The sequence below is a fragment of the Rhodnius prolixus genome, unplaced genomic scaffold (assembly GCF_049639745.1).
Source record: "Rhodnius prolixus isolate KJV_2025 unplaced genomic scaffold, Rpr scaffold_5, whole genome shotgun sequence".
In the NCBI taxonomy this organism is placed as follows: Eukaryota; Metazoa; Arthropoda; class Insecta; order Hemiptera; family Reduviidae; genus Rhodnius; species Rhodnius prolixus.
Genome location: NW_027411624.1, coordinates 9,826,213 through 9,849,809, shown reverse-complemented (window position 1 = coordinate 9,849,809; position 23,597 = coordinate 9,826,213). Strand labels below are relative to the sequence as shown.

The window sequence follows — 23,597 nt, the reverse complement described above, 5'->3', positions numbered from 1 at the left end:
ATCTAAGATGCTATTTAAACACTTCTCTTAAATTCAATAGAGGACAAATTACTTTGGTGAAGGGTTCCCTCATTACTTTGTCCCTTTAATTAAGAAATCGATTTTAAGCAGATGTTTCTTTTAACTCAAACAGCTGATTGCTTTCAAAAAGTAATTAGGGAAAGGGCTGACCCAGAAAGAACAAGAAATTATGAAGAACACTTAATTGGTTTCATTAAAACTTTAGTCCTTCCATAGAATGTAGCCCGCTTGTCTCCAGGATATCTCCTGGATTCTGTGTAGTTCATAGTTGGTACATCGAAGGACTGGCCCCAGTGTTCTTTGAAAGGAGCGATACTATAATAGTGCGCTAGTAGAAATCCTGACCAGAATTGATAGGCTAAATGAGATCTTTCTCGGGCGGCCTCAGGAAAGGATCCTGTACAGCTTTCAAGGGATTTGAATCCTTTTAAGTCGTAGGAGTGGTGGGTGAAATCTCCGGGCCTGAAGCTGGTGTACAAATTTCATTAGTAAACTACTCGTCGTCGCGCCCATTAGAATGAGCATAGTCTTTTTCAATGGCCATTGCAGTTTGAATAAACACATGCGTCGCATAGCTCTGGAAGAAGTCAGCCTGGGTAAGTTCGCCAGGAAGAAGATGAAACAGCATTACACAGTGTGGTGACAGTATCAAGGGTTAGTTTGACTCTAGGTTCGCCCCATCGGGGAAGAAAAAAAGAATCCTTGCCACCATATTTCGCCAAGAAGTCTCTCTCACCGGACTAGTAAGTCTAATAGAATTGAAGAAGGTGCCCTAATCAGCCACAATAGGCTATCTGGATCACGGTGGCATTGGCTTGCTGGCCAATTCTCATAGAATCAAAACTAATTCTAAGGTTATAATACTGGAGATCCAAAATATATCCTCATTCGCAAAGGTTGAATTGATTTACGAATTAGAATCGACCATTAGACTCGCCAATAAGTTTCAGGTTTGCAAGCAACGTAAAGCTTTTCTGCAAGACTATAATTTTATGAAAAAATAAGTTCACACTAATTTCACAAGAAAAGCAAAAATGCAGTATAATTTCTAACTTCCAAATATATTTGTATTTTAGGCTGAGCACGGTAGATATGTTCGTTGTAAAAAGTAAAGTAATCGCCTATTTTTTCAGGCGGGGCTTAACGTCCAACTACCAATTAGGTGTCGTGGACGGTGGCGACTAGCAATAATACTTTACTGTGAATTTTTTTCATTAACCATTAAATAAAATCCAAGGTCTAAGACCGGGAATCGAACCCAGTACACCACAATACATATTAGCTTCGTAGGTCTCGCCTCTAACCTCTCGGCTACCGTGGCGCCCCGGTAGATAGTTGTATTAAGTATTATTAAACTTAAATTTTGTTTTATTATGTATTTAAAAAAAAAATGGCTAGTAATAATACATATTTAAGTAGCTTAGAAGAATGGTTGGCTGACTCCATCGTACCTGATGGAGATTAATAAATAATTAATTTAAATTAGGCAGCCAGTATATGTTCGTGTGTACAATGAATTGGCCCATTGAATTATTGAATGGCTAATTATTGTGCATTGCCGATATCTGGGCTATAGATAGGCTATCTAGTATAAATATAGGACTGCAGTCTAAATTATTAATACTTAATTCATTCATTCGAACGATACATATTGGGTTTAAACTCGATTTACAACAGTTGGCATGATCGCATTGCTTTGCTTATGTGTAGTAAGAATATATAATTAAAACTTTTCATTTTCTCTTGAAAGGTACTTTTGCGTTAGAAACTGGTGTCTGTCTAGTTGCAATATCTGCTCATGTTTCATTTTTGGCGTTCTTGAAGGCCGATTGTAGATCTGCATTCTCGGCGATTCTCTGGTAGCGATTAATTCAATCACAAATCCAGCTGATAGCTCCGCAGTGAATATTCAATGGTACAAAATTTTATTGTAAAGCACTAAATTTTTGAAGTGTTGCAATGATTCCTGCCCAGTGTTGGTTTAATGGCCTAGAATCGGGCAAACAATTATTATCGATATTGTATTCCAAATTTCCTGCAAAGAAAAATTTGTGAGTCAAAAAATGCTTCACAATTAAGTTGCCCAAAAAGGTTGATGAAATTTAGCCGAAAACTTATCATCAGGGTAACAGTAATAACAAAACGGATAGGGAATTGATAAGCTCTGTGCTAAGTATTCTGAATTCCCAGTTGAGGAGATCCCAGTTTCGAATCTAACTGCCAATCTTTAGATTTTCTCTTTGTACGAGCTCCTTACAGCTTTCATGTTCCGGGTATGGACAGTGTTGTACTTAACGAAGGAACACTATCGTAGGCGGGAGACAATGCATTGGAGAAAAGCTTCTAAAGGTTGATGCGCCTTAAAATTAATGGTACAAAAAAATAATAGAACACTTTACCATGTTGGAGTTTTATGCTATTATTAGTTAATGAGATATTCTATGCACAAACAAACCTTCGGACACACTTTTATGTTTTCATGCTGCAGTTGTATTTGCAGTGAAAAACTGCATTTGGAAAATTTGATACGAACACAATATTTTAAACCAAAACGAGACTTTAATATTATCATTTCTCGTACCCTTAATTCGTTAGTTATTTCAGTAAAATAATTGCCTATTTTTTTCAGGCGGAACCTAACGTCCAGAAACCGATTTAGGTGACGTGAACAGGGGCGGAAGCTCATTTTTATTCTAACAAAAATAGAGTAAACTTCATGCAGGATTCGAACTGGGGATCCCTCACTTACAAACACCCCACGTTCGTGACCACTTCACCCGTTGTTAATTGCAGTAAATGCAATAGCAATGTACCTTCCACGTTCTAGTCAAGGTTGATGATTTTTTTTTTGCGTAGTTACATCAAAACTGCATCAAACCTTTACGTTCAACGGAGTTCAAAATTGAACAAAGTCAGGGAATTTTCGGAACAAATAATGCACATTAATGGTGGGACAACACCAGCCGCTGATGTGGTGAATATTTGAAACTTTCAGTGAGGGGTTGAGTGCATCATGCGTTCTACTGCATTATATTTTCCCTTGCATAAATTACCACCCACCATTATTGCACTTTGCCTTGATTACATGAAATGTAAAAACCTTTTTCAGTAAATAATGTACATGGATTTATGCTTTGAAAATGGTTTACATCAATTCTATTTCGTAATGGTACTTTTTTTGTATTTTACTTTCTCTTTGCATCCTCCTGCACACTCTAACGACTTTCTCTTTCTAGTACCTTACGAAAACTTATACGAGTCTTACAATGGTTCTTCAAGATTGGCTTCCCGATCTTGGCGTAAAGCACTACGCTAAACTATAAGCGAATGGCTGGCCATGAACTATTTTTTACGCCTGCTTCTGGCCTGAGGAACCCACTCAGTAATGTGGTATTTTACTACGCCGTAAATGGCTCAGGAGTTTAATACAATAGTATTGGTACCTTCCAACTCAGGCTGACTGCCTTCCCATATGCTTTTTGGCCTGAATGCCCGGGCATCCAGACATTCTATGCTAATATATCCAACATCCAGGATGTTTATACTTCGCACTTCCTTATATTAACCTCGCAGGACTAGGAAAGCCAGTAAAGCTAATTGGATTTATGCTAAAATTTTACAACTCATGAATTGATTATCCCATTCTTTATAATCCCAGCTGCATAGACGTATTGCATCTAGCTTTTCTCTGGAAAACAGTGATCAGTTTTTCTGAGATATTGTTCGGATTAGCGCCATACCTCCTTGCATCTCTTCTTCTTCTACCTTACAGTCATCCGAGAATCTCACTGGGTTATACGTAGGCTGAAGTAATTACTAAATTAATTAATAAGTGATTGTTTGTTTTTAAAGTAAAGTAATCTCAGAAATAATCTTACCGAATATGATAATGTAACCTGAATCAAATAAATTTTAAAATGAAAAAGAAATACCTAATGCATTTTTCTTAATGCAAAAAAAAAAATTAAAAATATTCGAACTGTTTACAACTATCTATCGCATCCAATTGGATTAGGGTTAGCATCCATTTACACAAAATAATCGTGTATTTTAAGAAATTTAAAAACCAAAAAAATTTGGAATTAACTTAACAATTCTCTTTTTATGATGTAAAAAAAGTTAAATAACTTAATATCATCCAGCTGGTAGCAGAAAATAAATCTAGCTAATTCACTACAAGTATAGCAAATTACATAACCTCCCTCTTTGGTAAAACATGGTGAAACCATAGGATGGTTGTTATATGACCCTCTACTGATGTCACAAATTTCTAAGTATTTACTAAACAGCGTGTAAATATCATCTAAAAATATCAAGCTCTATTCTTTCCTCAGTTGTAGATCTAATTAATTTAAAAAATTGGTATTAAAATTTAAATATACTGCAATGAAAAGATCTAATTTAAAGAGAGAAGTTAGGTACTATCCGTGTTTCATCTTAACTTGGTACTGGATTAATCCAAGTACTTGCTGAATATTAATTGTGTAATTAAAATCCATTTTCTTTTTAGAAAAAATCCAGCAAATTTAGTCTATTAAAAGAATTTATTTAAACGTGAAACTTTTAATCTTAGACATGGCGATGGATTGTGGTTATAGAAATAGAGGTCTCGCCAAAACCACTTTATACTTGTTGGTCATGTATGGCGTGCAAAATACTCGTAATTTTAGTTCTTTCTCACTCTCTTAGGGGCCCCAAAAATACCCTCTAGCTTCTTCTAATAACTGTCCCCAAACTTTCTATTCTTTCAAAAAAAAAAAAAATTGCTTTCGTTTTAGGCCCAGTTTTAGAAAAGAGGGGATTTTGGGTTAGGCTTACCAAGTTACATTTTAGTGTAATACAAGGTTTTGCAAACTGTACGAAGTGTGGCTGGCTATTAAATAACGGGACTATTGCTGTAAAACATTTTATTTTAAATTTATACATATTTAGTTATTATCACCTTCAATATACACCACTCCCCTATCCCTACAAAGCTCCATGCGAATTTACCATTGTTCGAAACAGTGCTGGAAGTCTTTTTCTGTCTGAGCTCCTGCATGACGCGTGCCGCTTTTTATTTCACAGCTTCAACGGACTGAAATCGTGATTCTTTTAATGCAGATTTGACTTTGGGGGGAACAGATCTAAAGTCACATGGGGCCAGGTCAGGCGAATAATAAGGAGAACCCATGACTTGTTCTTCCACAAATCGGGTCGTTTTTTCCTTACTCTTTCACGGAGTTGAGCGAGCACCTCATGGTAGTAATGTTGATAAATTATAATCGATATTTTCATCCGTTTTGGACGTGGAAGGGCGACCCGGGCAGACATCATCTCCGACATCTTCTCGGCCATCTTGGAAACACTCTCAAAAACTCGCGGCGCACGTGATTAACATTCATCGCCCCATAAACTTCTTTTTAATAAAAGATAAGTTTCAGTAGCGGTTTTATCAAGTTTTGATGTGAAATTTCACGACAATTCGTTGCTCTACTACATGTGTAGTATCATGTTTTACGGCAAAACAAAACTAACACCTCTTACACAAACGACGGTTCCGGTCAGACAGATTTCTCTACAAACACGTGAGACGCTGCAATCGAAAGAGAAGGCTTTACGCTGCACAGCTGCCAGGTCGTTAAGATTTGGCGCATGCATAGTTCTTCTGTAGCAGCATCAGTCTCGTTATTTAATAGCCACACCTCGTGTAATTAATGTGTCTTAAATATTGAAAATTTGATGACAAAAGAGAAAATCATTTTCGTGTTCTAACCAAATTTTTGTAGATTCCTTAAAATTGGCATTTTCGCGGGAAAAAAAACTCAATTTAGTAAATAAAAATGTCATGATTATATTTTAATTCAAAAATATATGAAATAATAATAGATTTAGGTATGAAAGTTGATTTCTTAGTTTTGTTATTTTCGTTGGTTAAATGCAATGAACGACGTCGCTGGCAGAAGTTAGAGTCTCCCCTCCATGGTGATGTAGGGGGACCCGTTTGGCTGAATAGAACCCCAACTATGTCTGCCAGGGCAAATAATGTAGGGGGACTGTACAGAATAAATACTGAAACATATAAACGTACTTTCTTTACTGCAATCAACTCCTACAGTAGGTATTTGGACTTTCGTTTGCTGTTATAAGTATTCTCTTATAAAAAAAATTAAGAGATAAAGGAGAACAAATCTGCTCTCTTCATATTTTCAGTTAACTTAAATTCGAAGAAATGTTTTTTAGCCATTAGTTGTAATAGTTGGTAAAATATTGTTGTCCCGTAAAAACTAGGCACTTAAATTTATAATTTTGAAAATTTTGTAAACTTTTCATTTTGTTAAGTTACCACCAAACACATAGAAATCAATATTTTGCTCTCTGGGTCCTTAAAACATGTTCGTAACTCACAAAATTAAAACTCTACGTAATTAGAGATAAAGTAATTAAAAATTTGCTAAATTGTAATTACCATCATAAATATTATTGATTTGATAAAAATATTTAATAATGATTCAATGACATTGAAGTTAAAATATTGAGTTTTTCTTTTTCTTTTTTTATGTTTAATTATCGCAATAAGGAATAATAACGATGACCAAATTATTTTCTATTTAACCTAAGGCCTTGGAATAAGTTGAGTTATTATTTTTCGGTCAAATATTTTAAAAAAAGAAAAAATTCAAGAAGGTTTTTAATGGTTACATAAACAAGTTTATGTTAGTTGAAAATGTGTTAAATAAACGATAACAAAAAAAAATATAGTATTTTTAACTTTCTAAATTTAGATTGTGTTGTTAATATAAGATAATTAGTGAGTTTTGTGGATTTGTAAGTAATCAACATTGAAATAAAGGACTTTCTCTGTATTAACCAAAAAAAAGAGGTACACTGTGCAAAAATATATGTATAATAAATACTTCAGATAAGAGCAAAGTTACAAAAAAAAATGTTATAATAATAATATACATAAGATTCAGAATAGTATTTGTAAATATTGTAAATAAATGCTCTACATTGCAGGATGCCACCAAGTTATGTATACCAGAGCCCGTATTTGGCTGCAGCGGCAGCGGCCGGAGCTCCCAGTGGGTTGGTCACCCTGCCTCCAGCGCCGCTATCGCACGCCGCTGCAATGGCCGCAGCTACCACCCAGTTCTATGAGTATCAGAATGCAGCTGCAGCTGCAGCGGCCGCAGTAGCCGCTTCTACATATCCGTCAGCCGCTGCAGCTACCCAATATGCCAATGGTTTTGATCCTTATACTACTGCAGGTTAGTTTCTGTTGGTAACAATGCTAATTTTTAATTTTTCTTCATTATAGGTTATATTTTGTGTAATTACTACATATTTAAGGCCATCTTACATCTTTTAGTGTTACTGTAATGTAAAGTATCGCCTATTTTTTCAGGCGGGGCTTAACGTCCAACTACCTTTTAAGGTGTCGCGGACGGAGGCGAATAGCAAACGTACTTTACTGTAAATTTCTTTTATTAACCATTAAATAAAATCCAAGTCCAAGACCGGGAATCGAACCCAGTACCTCAATACATATTAACTTTGCATGTCTCGCCTCTTAACCCGCTCGGCTACCGTGGAACCTACTGTAATGTTCATAGTGGAATGTAATCAACATTTTTAATTACCGGAAACTTTTGTTTAACGCGAAATTTACTTTATCACCTTATCAGGAGATGATAGTCAGCCGCTTAAGGATTTTAGCGAGAAGAAATAAGCTTGACAAATGTTATTTTTCTTAATGATTTAAGGCGCGTCAATAGCTCAGGTTATCGGCGCCCGGAGCTTTTTTCAATGCACTGCCGGCCTCCGGACAGTGATCACTCATTACAGACAACACTGCCCATTACCGCACAGTGAGCTGTAATGAAGCTCCTAGGAAGAGAAAATCTTAGGGACGGCAGCTAGACATGAAGCTGGGACCTCCGCGTGAGAATCGAATACGCTAACCTCATAGCTAATCCCTTCCCTAAGTTATTTTAAGACTAAAAATAGAAGGAGAAAAATTCTCGACTTTTCCTGCTTCATAACCTAACAGTTCCAAGTGGAAACATTTACTTAAACGTTAATTTTTAAAGTTACTGCTAGTATTATTCCAAAGATTCTATTTTCTTTTGTAGATACTAAGTTCTTCACGATAAGTTTAAGAATAAATTGTAACCCACAATTTGGTTTTTACTACTTGTGGCATGTATTAAAATAAATGAATATTAAGCTGTAAGAAAACAAAATTTGTTAGAGTTACGGTTAGTAATTTTTAAAAATATTTAGTTAAATTAGTTGCGTTCAATTACGATGCGAGGTAAAACTGTGTATACTTAAATAATACCTCCAGTAATACCTCTAATAAGAATTTCATCAAATGTTGCAATTCAAAAACCCGCACTTTATGGAAAAAAAAATTATTATTAATGACATTCAGTGTTAAGATCTCCAACCTTGAATAATTAATAACTCTCTCCCTTAACATTTGACTTCAGAACATAAATTAAAGTAAGTCGTAGTGTCTTTAAAATAAAATTTTACCCTCTTTGTTTTGATTCTATACTTCGGTATTCATTACTAAAAGGCAGTGGAAATAAGAATTTTACCCAAATTCTGTTTATACTATAAACATTGTTATTAAATTTTAAACTGAAATAGAAGAAGAGTAGAAGAGCATTGGTTGACATCGGTTGCAGCAATAAGAACATTTAAAAAAAATAATACTAATTCTAATGGAGTAAATATTATTCACTTCTAGAGAGGTTTTACCACACAATAAAAACATTTAAGCACTCACTTTCTTCCTGTTTAAGTTAATCTAAAAATAAGATCTTTTCTAAACATCTGATCAAACACTCGTGAACATTTTATTTAGAGTAGTTCTAGTTGAATTTATTTACTATTCTTACTGATGCAAAAATTAGTATTAATTTAAAATTGATGTGATTATTTGAAATTTTGAAATACCCCTTCTTCTTTTTTTTAAGAGGAATGGAGGACAAAACTGTAGCCTTCTTGAATTAATTAATACAAATGATTTAATGGATTTAGAAGAATTTAGTTATTGTACAACCATTGAGTTAAAAAAAAACAAAAAAAAAAAACGAACAGCAAACAAAATGGTTTATAAATTACCTGACTAATGGCGCATTTGCACTATTTTCTCCATTAAAATAAGTACATTCCAGAGCGATCTAGTGACAATATGAAGAACTACTGAGAAGTAGTGACTGTTGTATTCTCTAAATCTTTACAAATGCTTTATTCTTAAAGGATTTAAATTATTTTTTAATTGATCTTTTTCCTAATATTGTCTGCAGATTTTTTAATTGAAATTAATTAATTATTTTGAAAGTATTTTTAAATTTAAATAATAATACAAATTTAAAGTGTTGTTAAAAAAATGAACACTAATATGATTTTTTTTCTGTGCAGTTCATACTCAAAGAGCATTTGTTTAAATATTTACATTACTATCTACTCATTTAAATATTATTAATCAGTTTTGTTGGGATCATGCAAAGTACTGTAATACCTCCTTTAGCATATCAATTTCCCTAAAATCATCAAAAATTTAGTTTTATTGAAAGGAAAAAAATCCAATTAGAACAGGATATCTCCACTATGAGACACGTACGACACCCTAACATTTGCTACACCCAAATAATAAACACTATATTTATATATAGTGGCATTTCCAGAATTTCTTAAAAACACTGTACATACTAGCGGTTTACAAACTGTATGCATTAGGTGTATTTTTCTCGAAGCATTAGCTTTCTTTCATTAGACGGCAGTGATTATTATCATAGCAGAGTATATTCTCAACTAGTTCACAAGTAAGCTCTAAGCAACGTAACATTCCATACAGTAATAATCGTTACAAAATTATATCTGTCAACATTAAATGCAATAATGTACATGAAGTATTCTATTTGTTTGTAAATATTCTAGATGTATGAAGCGAACTGGCTTTTAACCAGTATTTCTTGGTGCATCACGCATTAAGAAAAAAACTTTTCTGAAATTTACGAAAATAGCATATGACGGAAATTGAATGATTCAGTAATACCGTGTGCTGTGTTGATGTTAAACTAGGAATTGGCCTGAGCTTACGGGAACGAGTGTTAACTCTCCGTTATCATCTCACCGGCCAAATGGGCTTCAGGCCAGATGTTTTTAATTTTAATTAATATACGTGGTGGTCATCAGCCGTGCTTAAATTAAATAAAATTTATAATTTATTTGTACATGTTTACTAAACCTTTCTAACCTATTAAATATCTAAAATTATTCAAATTTAACCTTTTAAATTAAATTAAGCGTTAATTATAATTAAGTCGCATTTCTGTTTCGTATATTTTTGATACTGCGTGATGGGGGTTTAAGCAATAACGTTCCTCTCAAACTAGGTTATGTCTTTACTTAATTATCGGCAGGCAGCACTCAGGAACAGAAAGAAGCTCCTAGAAAAAAGAAAACTAAGAGCAGACAGGGATTCGAACCCGGCATGTCCATAATGGAACCCACTTCGTTAACAACTGAGCTAATCCCCTTGCCAAAGTTAGACTTCTTGAATGCTTGAAGACCATTTGTTTGAATCCTTTTGGGCATATGTATTACAATTCATCTTTCTCTGTTTGCCTGACGTTTTGGCAGGGAGTGTGCTTTCATCAGTGACTGATAACATGGCAATATTCGCTTAAAAAGAAAAATTAACTGAATGTTCAGCACTTCAATTAAAATTCTTAACCAAGGAATTAACCTTTCTCAATGATTTTAAATCTCTTATAAATCCTCTTATAGCTCTTCTCACCACTGCAGTCAGTGAGCTGCTTCCCAAAAGATCGCGATGAACTCGCAGATCTCTTCAAATTTTCCCATTGAATACCAATTGCCTGGGAGCCCACTTTGAGTAACACTCATTACTGGTACGCGACAGATAAATTGACATTGCCTAAATTTACCTCTACCAAGCGCTGAACCAGTGACTTCGAACATTCCAATCAAGTGGTCAATAATTCTTTGTAAATATGTAAATATTCCTCTCCTTTCTCATTTACTTAAACTTCATCGCTATTCTTCTACTAATTACTCCATCAACTCTTCTTGTAAATACCTTCATCTCATTCACTATCTATCGCCAGCATATTTCTCATTCCTCACTACTACTAATTGTCTCGGAGGGTTGTCACTGGACAACTGCTCCACTCTTGCACTCATCTTTTGCATTTATCATATTTACTAGATGCAAGTTTATGCAGTTGTAAATTTTTTAATGAATAATTAAAAAAAAAAAAGAATTAAAATAATGGTACAAAAGAATCATTTGAGATGATAAATAATAAAAGATCCTGCTAAAATAAACCTAATCTAATAAAAAATTTGTGGAATAACAGATACGAACCAAGATATAAATACCATATATATTACCGAAGTTCAAACCAAAAGGCTGTGGCAACAGCAGCTGCCATTGCAGTCGCCATTGATGTTGACCATAGCTTAATGTAACCTCAACATTGCAAGTATCGTACGCTGCTCAAGTGGCTTCCTGTTTCATATTAGCCACAAATAAGTGGCAATAGATTTATTCTAAAATGTTTGTCAAAAATGGAGGCTAGACGACAACCAACTAACGTTTTTGAAATAGGTTTTCTTAAAAATAGAAATGAGTTAAATGGGATTCTAACTTACCCTGAAACATAAAGACTTCTTCATCTGTATGATAAGGTACATTTTATCAGGTAATACTATTGCGTTAGTGTTGAACATTGAGGAAATGAAAACACGTGTCCACCCATTTATTTTGAAGATTGTTTACTGTGAAGATTGAGCTCATGACTTTTATTTCAAGGAAACCCGTGCAAAATAAAATAGCAACATAGCCCATTCAAACATTACCCATGTGTAAAGCTTATTAGCTTATTTGTAATTCATTTTATTATAGTATGTACATAGGTATACTTAAACAACTTCAGATTTAATTAATATTTTCTATATAGATTATATATAAACAATTTCTGGTTAAAAAGATTTCGATATCCACATTCCATCAATTGTAGGGCAATTCAGGTTTGATTGTGGACAGATATATCAAAGTTTCAGACAACCCTATGGTTTTTGCTTGATTATTCAACATTTGAGATTATTTTGTAGAGAACTGTTGCCCAGTTTAAGTTCTTTATAATTGAATTTTTCTTGTATAAGTATTCAAAATGGTAATTATTACAATATTCTCATCGTAATTTTCATGACTAATTTTTATTACTCTTAAAAATGCTTGCCCTACTCAGTTTAATATGGCGAATATTAAAAACACAATGCAATATTGTTATGTAAAGTGTGAAACTTACATATTCATACAAACTTTAATTTTTATCACGTTAACATTTTTGTGTAGAGCCTGTGCATTACTCTTTTTAAGAGCAATCCATCACAATCAAATAATTCAAAGTTAAAAGTTAAGGTTTTAATAATAAATTCAAAGACCACTGCAAATAACAATATTATCTAATTATGAGGTAAACAATAAAAAAAACAGCAGATAATAGTCTTAAACTGAAAAAAATACTTCTATGAAGGTTGCAAATTAAAATCTCGTAACCTTAAATTATAGTAAATATCTACTTTTTTTAGGTGCGCAAGCAAATCAATCTATCTGGTTTCTGGTCAGATTAGATTTATTTATTGTATCCATTTTTATAAAATAGGCATTTTTTTTTTATAGCATTTTCTTTAAATTTTCAGGTGCAGCTAGTTACGTCTCACCGTATACTTATGCAACATTGCCGCAAGCAGCTACTGCCACTCTACCCAGTGCTGCAACAGCCGCTGGTACTTTTACAGGATTGTCTCCTTATACGGCTGCCGCAGCCGCACAAGCGGCCAGTTTACAAGAAGCAAGACTTCAGTGACCCCGTCTTCACCTTTTGGCAGCCGCAACACCCAGGCAGCCAACTTAGAAGAAATTGTCTCTTTTTTAAAAAAAATAATAATTATAATTATAATAAATAATAAAAATAGCAACAATCAACAAATTCAATGGAATCAAACTTCCACATTAACTATATATATTTTCTTTTTTTAATTTAATTTTTAATTTAAATTTAAATTGTTTTTAACGCCCCTAACGTCACACAATGGAACATGTAAGAATTTATTTGGAACACAACTCTTTTTCTTTTAATTTAAATTAGTTCTTTATAAGAGATAAACAGAATTGGTGCAATATTCGTCCAACCCTTGTGCATTTTATTTTATTTTTTTCTTTTTTATTCTATTAAAAAAAAATAAAAATTACACTCTTGAAACACTATAGGATTTTGCTTAAGATCTCACATGTTCCAGACCCAAAAATAAACTTTTTGCCCCTCTGACTTTTTTTTTAGTCAAAATGATTTTGTTGTTATATTTAATACAATTTATTTTGAATTAATAGTATTTATATGTTTACTAGTAAGAAGAATTAAATAAGTGAAGATAAAATTTTTAATTTTTCAATCTCTTTTTTTTAACGTTGCATAAAATGCATGAAAAATCAATCAGATGCGAGTAGATTGTAATATATATTTGTATAACTAGTTACCAAAAAAAAAAAAAGATAACAACTTTCATGCATTTGCAGCATGAATTCAGGATTTTTATTTCAAAATTTTATTTATTTTTTAATAATACAAAAAAAAATATATCAATAAAAAGAAAAGGGTTTATGGATTTAAAAAAAAAAAAAAGAAAATGTGCTATTTGTTGTAAAAATAATATTTCTTAATTATGGTCCTCTAAAAAATAAAAGTGTCATAATAATACTAACTTAATTATGATAATAAAAGAAGAAATTTAAATAAAAATAATGTTACGATGTACTGTGCAAGTTAAAGGAAAGGATCTGACACCATTTAAATCCTTTATGAAAATGTTATAAAACATTGTTAATTATTTTATATTTTCCGAAAAGATGTGCCAGAAACATTGGGATATGCGAAGATTCTCGTTCGGCTAACTCTATAATTGAGAATCTATCCTGGGCATGACTTTAGCTCATGTTTTAATATTTTCCACCATGCAATTTAAATTGTTAAAAAATTATACATCTTTTCTAAGCAAACAAAAAAGTGAAAATTATTTTAATTGTTAATGTAGAACTGCTTTTTATTTAATTATGTTTTAGGAGCTAAGCAAATAAACTTAATATGCACTATATTTGTAAAAATTAAATTATTAATGGCTTCCCAAAATCTCTTTAAATAATTATAGATCAAATGCTGAAAATATTTTCTTGTAAGCTAGTGAACTAATTATTCCTCAAAATGTATTCAATGAACTAGCAAGGTACATTGATGTTATTTATTTATTTTTGTGTCAGATCCAAGAAACTTTGTTTAATGACAAAAAATTCTTTATTAGAATTATTATTATCATCTATTTTGATTTGAATTTAAAGTCTGGTGGTTTTAGGCAGGCAAAGGAGTTCGTTCAAGGACCCTCGTCAAAATTAATGGCCGACTGTTTTAAGTTAGGGACGAGTGAGTCTTGGCAAGTGGGGCTGCTGACCAAACATTGTAGTAGACTCAAAAGCCTGCTGTATCTGTAGGTTTTGCTTGCTGTAGTCCATATCTGTAGGTCTTCCTGTAATCTATAGGTCTTGAATAAGTGAGAGACACCTCTCTATTTTTTGCCATTTCACTACGTGTATTTGCCTAATTTGAGTATGGAAATGGTGGTTAAAAAGGTATACACTTCCCAAGCATTCGTAATGGAGGATTCGTTGATGGAGGATTGGTGTCTCAATTTCTCCGGCAGACACTCCAATTTAACCCCATCCTGATTATTGATCATTTTAAATTTAGCTACCTCTTTATCACCGGATTTGATTTTCTTATATGTTTCGATTTTCCAATGTGGTGCCTCAGCAGCCGGTGATAAAACGTAATCTATAGTAACAATCTCCTAACAAAAATTGCTGAGAAGCAAATAGCATAATTGTTGGAACAGATTGAGCAGAATAATAGTTCGTTTATTAAATAAGTTACCGCTGGCTGTCATTTCACAGTTATTTAAACAGTATCAGCATAGTAACACTGCAGTTGATCTGTTTGTGCTGTTCATGTTTTTGGAAGTTTAATTTGTGTAAAGGTTTTAAAGATGACGAGCCCTTAAAACTTGAAGATAGATTTGCCGAAGGTGCTTTGATACCATTTTATTTTTATAGGCATCACTTCTTTGATTGTAGAGGTGTTGATCATCCCACATCATTGTACTTTAACTCTCAGTTATATGCTGCTGAAATCCCACATCCTTTGAGAGCAGCCATTTCGACCATATTGATGCTTAAGACGCATCAAAAGTAATGGTGAGGACAAACCAAGCTACCCGGCTTTCATTAAACTGAGCCAAGTTTACCCTTATTCAAGGTTTTCTAAAAACATCATTTGGTTATTTCATTAATCTGGTCTTCACTTTTAAATTGGTCTTATCTAGTGAATGGTATTTTTTAATGTTAGATGTGCAATTTTGCTCGAACCTTTTTTGTTTTTACTTCTAGTTTTAAATTCCCTGATTCGCTGTAGCACTTTTCGTCCAGTGGCATCAACATTGATCGCAAAACGCTCAGGATGATCATCCTTAAGCAACTAAACGTATCACATTAATTGTAAAGATGCTGGAGTGTGGGAGCCCTGAAATTCCTAGAGTTCCTAGTTCCTTGCAGACGTTTCCAACGAAACTTTCAGACTCCACTATTCGATCTCCTTCTAAATTTGCATATCAAATTAATCAGACCGTTGACTACTCTCGTTTAAAGCTAAGATTTTGACCCTTGTTCACTTCTTAAATGTTTCGATGACACTATTTTAAGAAAAAATAAATTTATCTTCTCAACAAATAGCAATATTATTTTTGCTCAAGTGTTTCTCTTTTTTTAAAAAAATAATTAAACTTTTGAAAATGTGGTTAGATCCTCAGTGCTTGATAACATCGCTGATTTTAAGTTAATTGTTGAACTTTTTTCGTTAGTTTTTTCCCTCTTTTATTTGGGCATAAAGGGGATTTCTTTTTTTTAATATACATAAATAATTTTTTTTTGAAACATTTTTTTAAAAACTTATTTATTTTTCAATTAATGAAATTGACTTATTTGTGGGAAAAACTATTTTTTAAAATTTTGTTAACGTTGTTTTATAGCGCCACTTTTATGTCTTTTTTTTTTGAAAATGAAAATTTTTGCTAAAATTGTGAAGAAACAAAAAGAAGGGAAAATTGAAATGAAAACTATTTCAAATTTTGGTAATAATTTATATATAATCCTAATTATACCCATCTAGTCCTTAAAATTAAATTTTGTGTTAAATATATTTTTGGACAATAAAGGATTTTGTCTATGTAAATAATATACATAATTTAATATTAAAAATAAATATGTTATTAATAATTATTATTTAAAATTTGTAGGTGTAGTACATTTTAATTTCAATTAATATCAGTGTACAATAAAAATAAGTACACTATTTTTATTTTTTAAATAAATAAACATTAAATTAAATCAATTATTATTTTAGAAATTAATTTTTAAACAATTATTTAAATTAAATTATGTACAATTCTATTTTAAAAAATAAAAATTGAAATAAATGTGTACATTAAAACTTTTTTAGATACATCTGAAATTTAAAAAAAATAAAAAAGAATAATTGTACTAAGAGAAATAAGAATTTATTAAAGGCACAATATTTTTTAATGATTATATTGTAAAAAATTTCAATCATTGTACTATCTGTAAGGACAAAAGAATCACGAATCATAAAAAGAAGATTTATCCGTTATTTTCTTTCGTCAATGAAGTAAGTAGGACTTCATAATTTTGTTACTTTACTATTATTTTCTTAATTTTAGCAGCTGATAGTATGTTGTATTGGCAAGTTACGATAGCTTATTTCTTTATGGCCAACATAAATTCTCAACTTCCATCCAACCGTCTTTTGATGGGTGTGCCGACAACTACTCTCTTCTCCTAGATAACTTCCTGCACTATCTATTAAACCACGTCATCTGTTCTTCTTTGATAACCTAGCCGCACCCTTCTAGAAAGCCATGTCTGTTGCTAGCAGTTTTCTTGTCCATTTTTTCTCCACGATCCATCTTTAAGCTCTGTACAGATATATTCTTTGGACAATTATTGTTGTTATGAATTATCAGCTTCTTAAATTGGGTATATATGTACCTTGTATCTGCAGCTTATGAGAAGAAGTTATGTGTGAGGATATTAGCAAAATTACGCATTCAGCCATTGGTCTTTCAAAACAAAAGGTAAGCAGTAATCGAAAGATTTAAGATAAAAGAAATCTACTTTTATTCTATCAGTTGCTAAAATTCCACCTTCAGACTTTTGTACAGCATACATATTATGTACATTTGTTTATCAGAAATATCTATTTAATCATTCAACGATCATAAGATCAATATCAGCACCGTTATATATCTATTGTTATATATCTAATATTGTATTATGTAAAAAACAAATTAGACTTAAAAAAAATTGAAACAAACATTTAAAATATATTTCTCTTGTACTTAATTAAATGTTATAATTAGTATATTTGTATTTTCAATTTATATACAATTAAACAAGAAAAAAAAATCTTTTTAGTCTTAAGTCTTGTAGATAAACAAATTTTGTAACGGCAAAATTAAAAAAAATATATATATATTTATTCAAAAACTATATTAATCAATATATAAAACACTAATTCTAAACAAATAAAAATAATTAATTAAAAAGATGTTTTTAGGTTGTGAATTGTATAGTCCTATAAGAGAGAGATACACACACACACAAAAAAAAGAAACTTTCTGAAACTTAAGGTTGTTTATTGACAAATTTTCTGTAAACTACCTTCAATTTTTTTTGAGAACATATCTTTTTGAAATTAATGGGGCCTAGTTAAAAAAAAAAATAACGCAAGTGTCTTCAAAAACAATTTTAGTGTGCCTTTAATGTGCACAATTAACTAATTTTCTTTATTTTTTTCCTTTTTATTTAAAAAAAATGATACAATATTGAGAAAAAACATATCCGTCCTCAATAAAAATTGAAAATGAAGAATACAAGTCTGCCAGTGTCTTATAAACACACTATTTTATATTAATATTTAAAAAAAAAAAAAAAAAAAACCGTGCCTTCCGTTTTATAGATAAACAAATTTTACTATCCTCACTTTGATTTTTTATAGGACTTAACAAAATCAATTCAAATGCAAAAGTAAAATAAAAGTTAATCTATAATAAATACAATTACACACATTGTTATTTCATATTATAATAATTTATATTAAATCTTAGGAATTAAGTAAAAAGAAAATGAAAATAATGAAGGAGCATAACAATTTGTAGTAATAAATAATAAAGTGTAAAGAAAAGTACATAACTTTTTGTATAATTTCGTGATTTCCTTATTAAACCTATCGACATTTTAGAATAATGGTCGTAATGCGATACCTTATCTAGTTGAATTAGTTCCTCTGTACTCTGCATCGGGTGATAATCATATTTTTGTTACTAAAACAAGAAGACGTAGAAAGAGAATGTGATGTCCTCACAGACTTTGAAAAAGTTCCTTATTTCTGTAAGTGGAGCTCTTTCCTACAAAGAGAACACTGCTTGGACTTCAGTTTTCTATTTCCTTTCTTAAATGTTGCTTCAAATGCGAGAATATTTTTTCCCCAGAAAAACTCGACAACGAAAGTCTTCGTGGTTGTTTTACTCTTCTTCTTTTTCTGTTTAAATATACGATATATCTAGGAAGTATTATTAACACTTCTCATTTTTTAAGTTCTTAATCTTACAGACCAGTTGCATGCCCTTGAAGAGGTTTTTTCATGCATTAAGCTGGAGCCGGTAATAGTCTTCTGTTTTGGATTTGTGTGTATGAACGGAAGAGTTTGGGAAATGAAATTAGGACATTAGCTAAAAGAACGGATGTGTCCAGAACTTATAAACAACTCCTATTACAGCGTATCCCATTGGATAGGTCTTCTGTTCCTGGACTACTCCTAAATGACCTCTCGAGCAGACTCAAAACATTGTCTTGGAACTTATAGCATGCGATGTAACATTCAACATACTTTTCGTGACATTACCGCAGTCACAGCAATAAGGGAAGTAATTTCGGCATAGGGATAGATGACTACTTCCAGTCTTTTGTTCAACATATTTTAAACAGCAAGATCTTACAAATTTAATTTAATATTTTACTGAAGTTCACTTATTGCTGAGGATCAAAATCTCCAAAGAGGTCAGAAACCTCACCTTATTATTGAACAACTTACGAGTATATTGCAATTATTTCACTGTAAATGAACATCAAAATTGTTCTGTTCTAGAAAATATTCTGATTTCACTTTAATCTTGTACAAAATATACAAGAAATCAGCAATTTTTTCGATCCCCACCCCCGAAGATAAATATGCAAAGAATGTACTGAAAAATATCGAAAATTAAGGTAAAGCAATATTGAGCGAATGGGTAAAATGTAATACTTCGAATTCACATAGAATTCGGTACCTGATTCAATGATTCAATTTGATGATTCGTATTTTCATTCCCCACTTCACTCTAAAATGTCACTGCAATTTCTTATTTAGTTATTTTTTAAAAAATATTATTTTAAAATGAGAATATCCCCGTGATATTCCTGACCCTCTCAAAAACGCAGCTTCAATACATTGGTCAGATACATCAAACTGAAATAAATTGGTAACTTTAATTAACTGGGTTTAAGATTTATATAGGAAAAATGAATAAATACACCACATATTACTTTAGAAAAATTTTCTTTCAGAAATATACTACAAAAGTAGAGAAATATACAGGTATTTAAATTAGGCAACTCAGTCTCTAAATTCTTAATGTAAGAATAATTTTCTTTAACCAAAACTGAGCAATTATTTACACATATATATATTTTTTTCAATCAAGAAAAGCAGATTTCTTTTTCTAGCAAAGTTGATCGGATTAATTGGTACCTATTACTCTTAGTACTATGAAATGATAGTTATGTAGAGAAAGACCTCAAGGCAGTTCAAGATTATTGCAAGGTTTAGACGAAGAGAACCAATGTCTCCTACCTTGTGTAATACTGTCCTCGAGACGGATATTAGGAAACTGTTGATGAACTAGCAAAGCAATGAATGAAACAATGGTTAGTCTGACGGTATAGATATTTTGGTTAGGTCAAAGGAGATTTAAGTTTTCGTGTCTAGTGTTGGAAGAAGTCAATACTCAAGGGCTCAGGCTGGAGACACTCAGAAAATTTCATCTCTAAAAACAGTGTCAGTGGTATAGGCTAGTCCCGACAAATAAGTAAGTAAATGTTTACATTCCAATAATAACAATCAATTAGTGACCAATTTAAGAACAAACACGTAGCCTGAGTTTCTCCTATTGTCTGAGTTTGTACTATAGTTATTTTTTAGTTACGATTTCTTCCAATTTATGAAATATACAGTATATCCACAAATATTTCTTAGAGTAAACAATTACGACCTTCTCATGGTCAACATTGTATTAATCTCCCATATTATTCTTCGAAGATTATCAATTACTTCTTTCAATTGTCGATTTTTTAACACCACTTGCTATAAAAAGAGCAAAACACATTACAATAACATATAACCAATTTTTTGTAAATAGGAAACAAAAATATATGTTTATATTTTATAAATACATATATACATCATTACTTTACTAACCTCCATTACTTCTTTACTTTCATCACAAGCTAATCTGTACTGTTCAGAAGTTTTTCTTTCTTCGGATTTCATATCCCATTCTTCTTTCAAAGGGATTAGACTCTGCATTAAATTCCAAATTAACAGTAAATATGTTAAAAATATTAACTTGGAACACTAAATCAAAATATAAGATTGAGTTAGGGTTGCTAAATGACCCGCACATACCAGTCGAAATAATAAAAATTACTACAAAATGTCTATAATTGCAGAAATTAGGAAAACAAATCTTCCCACGCTTTAAATTTCCTAACACGAAGTTCTAACACATATAAAAAAATGTATTTTTAACTAACCTATAGTAATTTCATAGCAATGTAGAAATACTACAAATTTAATGTAAAGATAATATAACGTTAATTTAGTATTTAACAGCCCTAACTTTTGAAAGGACAAGCGTACACCCTTTTTACCTCTATGTGCATATACTCCATTCCTTGCAAACAGCTTTCATTGCATTTCTCGTAAATAACCCTAAGTCTCTTAAACAGTAATCTGATAGTTTTAAGTTGTTCTTGCATTTTAGCCTTCTTTTCATTGCTAGCATTTGAGCCTTGAGGAGTACCATTGGGTGGCTGAAATAAGATATTTAAAATATTTAATATTTTATTTTTAGTTTTTCGTTTTAATAAATCAAAATAATATTTTTATTTTATCGACTGGCTGTAAAGACTTTAGAGTCTTACGGGAGTTTCTTGCTGAAATTTCCTTTTTCTTTAAGTACAAAAAAAAATTATCAAAATTGAGTGTTTTTCAATATAACTCTTTTTCTTGCAGTTTTTGACGATCAACCCTTATACACTGTCATACCGTACAGTTTTAATTTGGATTTCTATTGTTAGTTATATACCTTGAAAGATGGTTCTACACATACAGAAGTGTTGCAAAACTATTCAGCTAGGATGTATTGTCCTCTTCAAATAAATTTGTCACATTTTGAAATTAGTTTTCTTGCAGAATTTGAGTGAATCCTGAATACTGTTGTAAGACTTTAAAATAGTAACTTTGAATTTCAAATTTAATACCTGCATTAATTTTAACGCACTAAAGACTTCCTGGGTACGAGAAACAATATCTTGTACAGTTTCCTGTCCATATCGGCAAAGAGAGGCTGTGTTGAATTCTTTAGCTGGTTGGGGAGCTGGCGTTGGTACAGGTCCTCCAACACCCTGAAGAATTTTAAAAATTTGTACCTTAGTTGAAAAAAAAATTAGCTTTCAAGCGTTTCCTTTTAATGATAACCGGAGATATGTAAAAATAAACGAAGACAGCAATTGGTAAGAAAAAAAAAATTACAATATATCTACTGCCTTAATACGATCATATCAAAAATAATTAAACTATTCTTGGAAACTGTAATTAACTATTCTTTGAAATTGGTATCATATCAAGTCATTAATAATACCGTCATTAAACTTTTAAGTCAGAAAATAATTCAATTAAACCTGCAGTGAAGAAAAATAACTGAAACACTACAAACTAGTGAACATGATCTTTATTATAATTAATAAGGCGCATCAACATCTGAAATGATTGGCACCTGGAGTTTTTTTCAGGGCACTGCCGGCTTAAGTGAGTTTAACAACCTTCTTAGAAAAGAAAATCTAAGAACCTCTATGAGGATTCGTGGAATCCACTGCAATAGACACAGAGCCTTCCCAAGCTAAATAGCATGATAAAAAAAAAATTACGCACCAACAACTAGAAAATTAAATCATAAGATAGAAAAGTATAATGTTAATATAAACTTGTAAATAAAATTGATATAACGAGCGAAACGAAAAAGAGCATACCTGTTGTTGCTGCTGTTGTTGTTGTTGCTGTTGCTGCATCTGTTGTAATTGTTGTTGCTGCATTTGCAATTGCTGCTGTTGAAGCTGCATTTGTTGCGTCTGTTGAGGAGTTGGTTGTTGCATCCCAACAACTCCGTAACCTTGTTGCGTGACCATTGCTAAATCAACAGAATTGGAAAAATAAGTAGCAGACTAAAGTAAATATGTCAAAATTAGTTCTCTTTCGAATGCATGCAGAATTGTAGACTGAAGTCGCGTAAAACAGCCCTCTCCAACTGTGACCAAAATGATCTATAATGGGTATCTTAGAAATCTTTGTTACAGAATGTGTCTGTAAAATGTACAATCATATAAATAGAAGAGTAGGTTTATTGGTGAGCTCGAATGCGCCTGTGGGAATGGTAAAACCAAATAGTTGCACCCATCTACAACTAATAAAATCTAGATGAAAATATAAAATCTGTCAGAACTAAAGAAAACAAGCTACAACGGACAGAATAAAGATATTACAGTGCACTTCGGAACAAAATCACAACGTAAAAAAATAAAATAACCGGCTTGCTGGTTGGGTGTCATAAGTCCCGGAATCTGCGGTCCTCCAGCTCCAACGAACTGGGTTCTCATTACAGCTTGCTGTGCATTTGCAAAACTTGTCTGAAATGTATGTGGTGGTCCTGACATCTGGAAAAAAAAAATGTTTTCAAAATGCACCCTACATAAGAAATCGCGTTGAAACCATCCTATTTATATATAAATACTTGCTAATCACAAATAATGTTAATAATATTTTTCGCCGCTTTGAATTTAGATATAAAGTTAATCTAGAAAAGTTATAATTGATAAAATAATCACCTTAGAAGATTTCTTTCTAATACTTCTGTAATTCTTGATTTTTTTAATATATCATCATAAATACTATTCCAATGTGATAATAATAATCTCAAATCTAAATGAAAACATAAATACTAAATGGCACCACAAACTACACTACTAATTATCCTTCATATTATAAACAATTTAAAAC

At 31.7% G+C, this 23,597-nt stretch overlaps 2 protein-coding genes across 3 annotated transcripts in view; one reads left to right on the top strand and one right to left on the bottom strand.

The window, feature by feature from the left end:
- Positions 1-18,418, top strand: part of LOC141458200 (RNA-binding protein 24-like) — a 114,434-nt gene extending 96,016 nt beyond the window's left edge. For both annotated transcript variants that reach the window (XM_074135904.1, XM_074135903.1), the window contains exons 4-5: positions 7,021-7,271; positions 12,748-18,418. In XM_074135904.1, the coding sequence (XP_073992005.1) occupies positions 7,021-7,271; positions 12,748-12,914 (418 nt within the window). In that variant the 3' untranslated portion in view covers positions 12,915-18,418. The remainder of the gene's footprint in view (positions 1-7,020; positions 7,272-12,747) is intronic.
- LOC141458203 (mediator of RNA polymerase II transcription subunit 30-like) lies at positions 18,149-23,588 on the bottom strand. The gene is made up of 7 exons (XM_074135917.1): positions 23,426-23,588; positions 23,128-23,254; positions 22,574-22,731; positions 21,806-21,949; positions 21,194-21,355; positions 20,742-20,843; positions 18,149-20,627 (listed from the first exon to the last, which is right to left on the bottom strand). Exons 2-7 carry the CDS (start codon positions 23,252-23,254, stop codon positions 20,529-20,531), a joined length of 792 nt encoding a protein of 263 aa, XP_073992018.1. The 5' UTR covers positions 23,426-23,588; the 3' UTR covers positions 18,149-20,528.
- Positions 23,589-23,597: the final 9 nt, after the last annotated feature.

Excerpts from the sequence above, each read along its gene's own strand:
- LOC141458203 (XM_074135917.1), bottom strand. The coding sequence starts at position 23,254 with ATGTCAGGACCACCACATACATTTCAGACAAGTTTTGCAAATGCACAG. Across the intron at positions 22,732-23,127 it reads GACACCCAACCAGCAAGCCG|CAATGGTCACGCAACAAGGT; the intron begins GTTATTTTATTT and ends CTGTTGATTTAG. Across the intron at positions 21,950-22,573 it reads AACAACAGCAGCAACAACAG|GGTGTTGGAGGACCTGTACC; the intron begins GTATGCTCTTTT and ends AAAATTCTTCAG.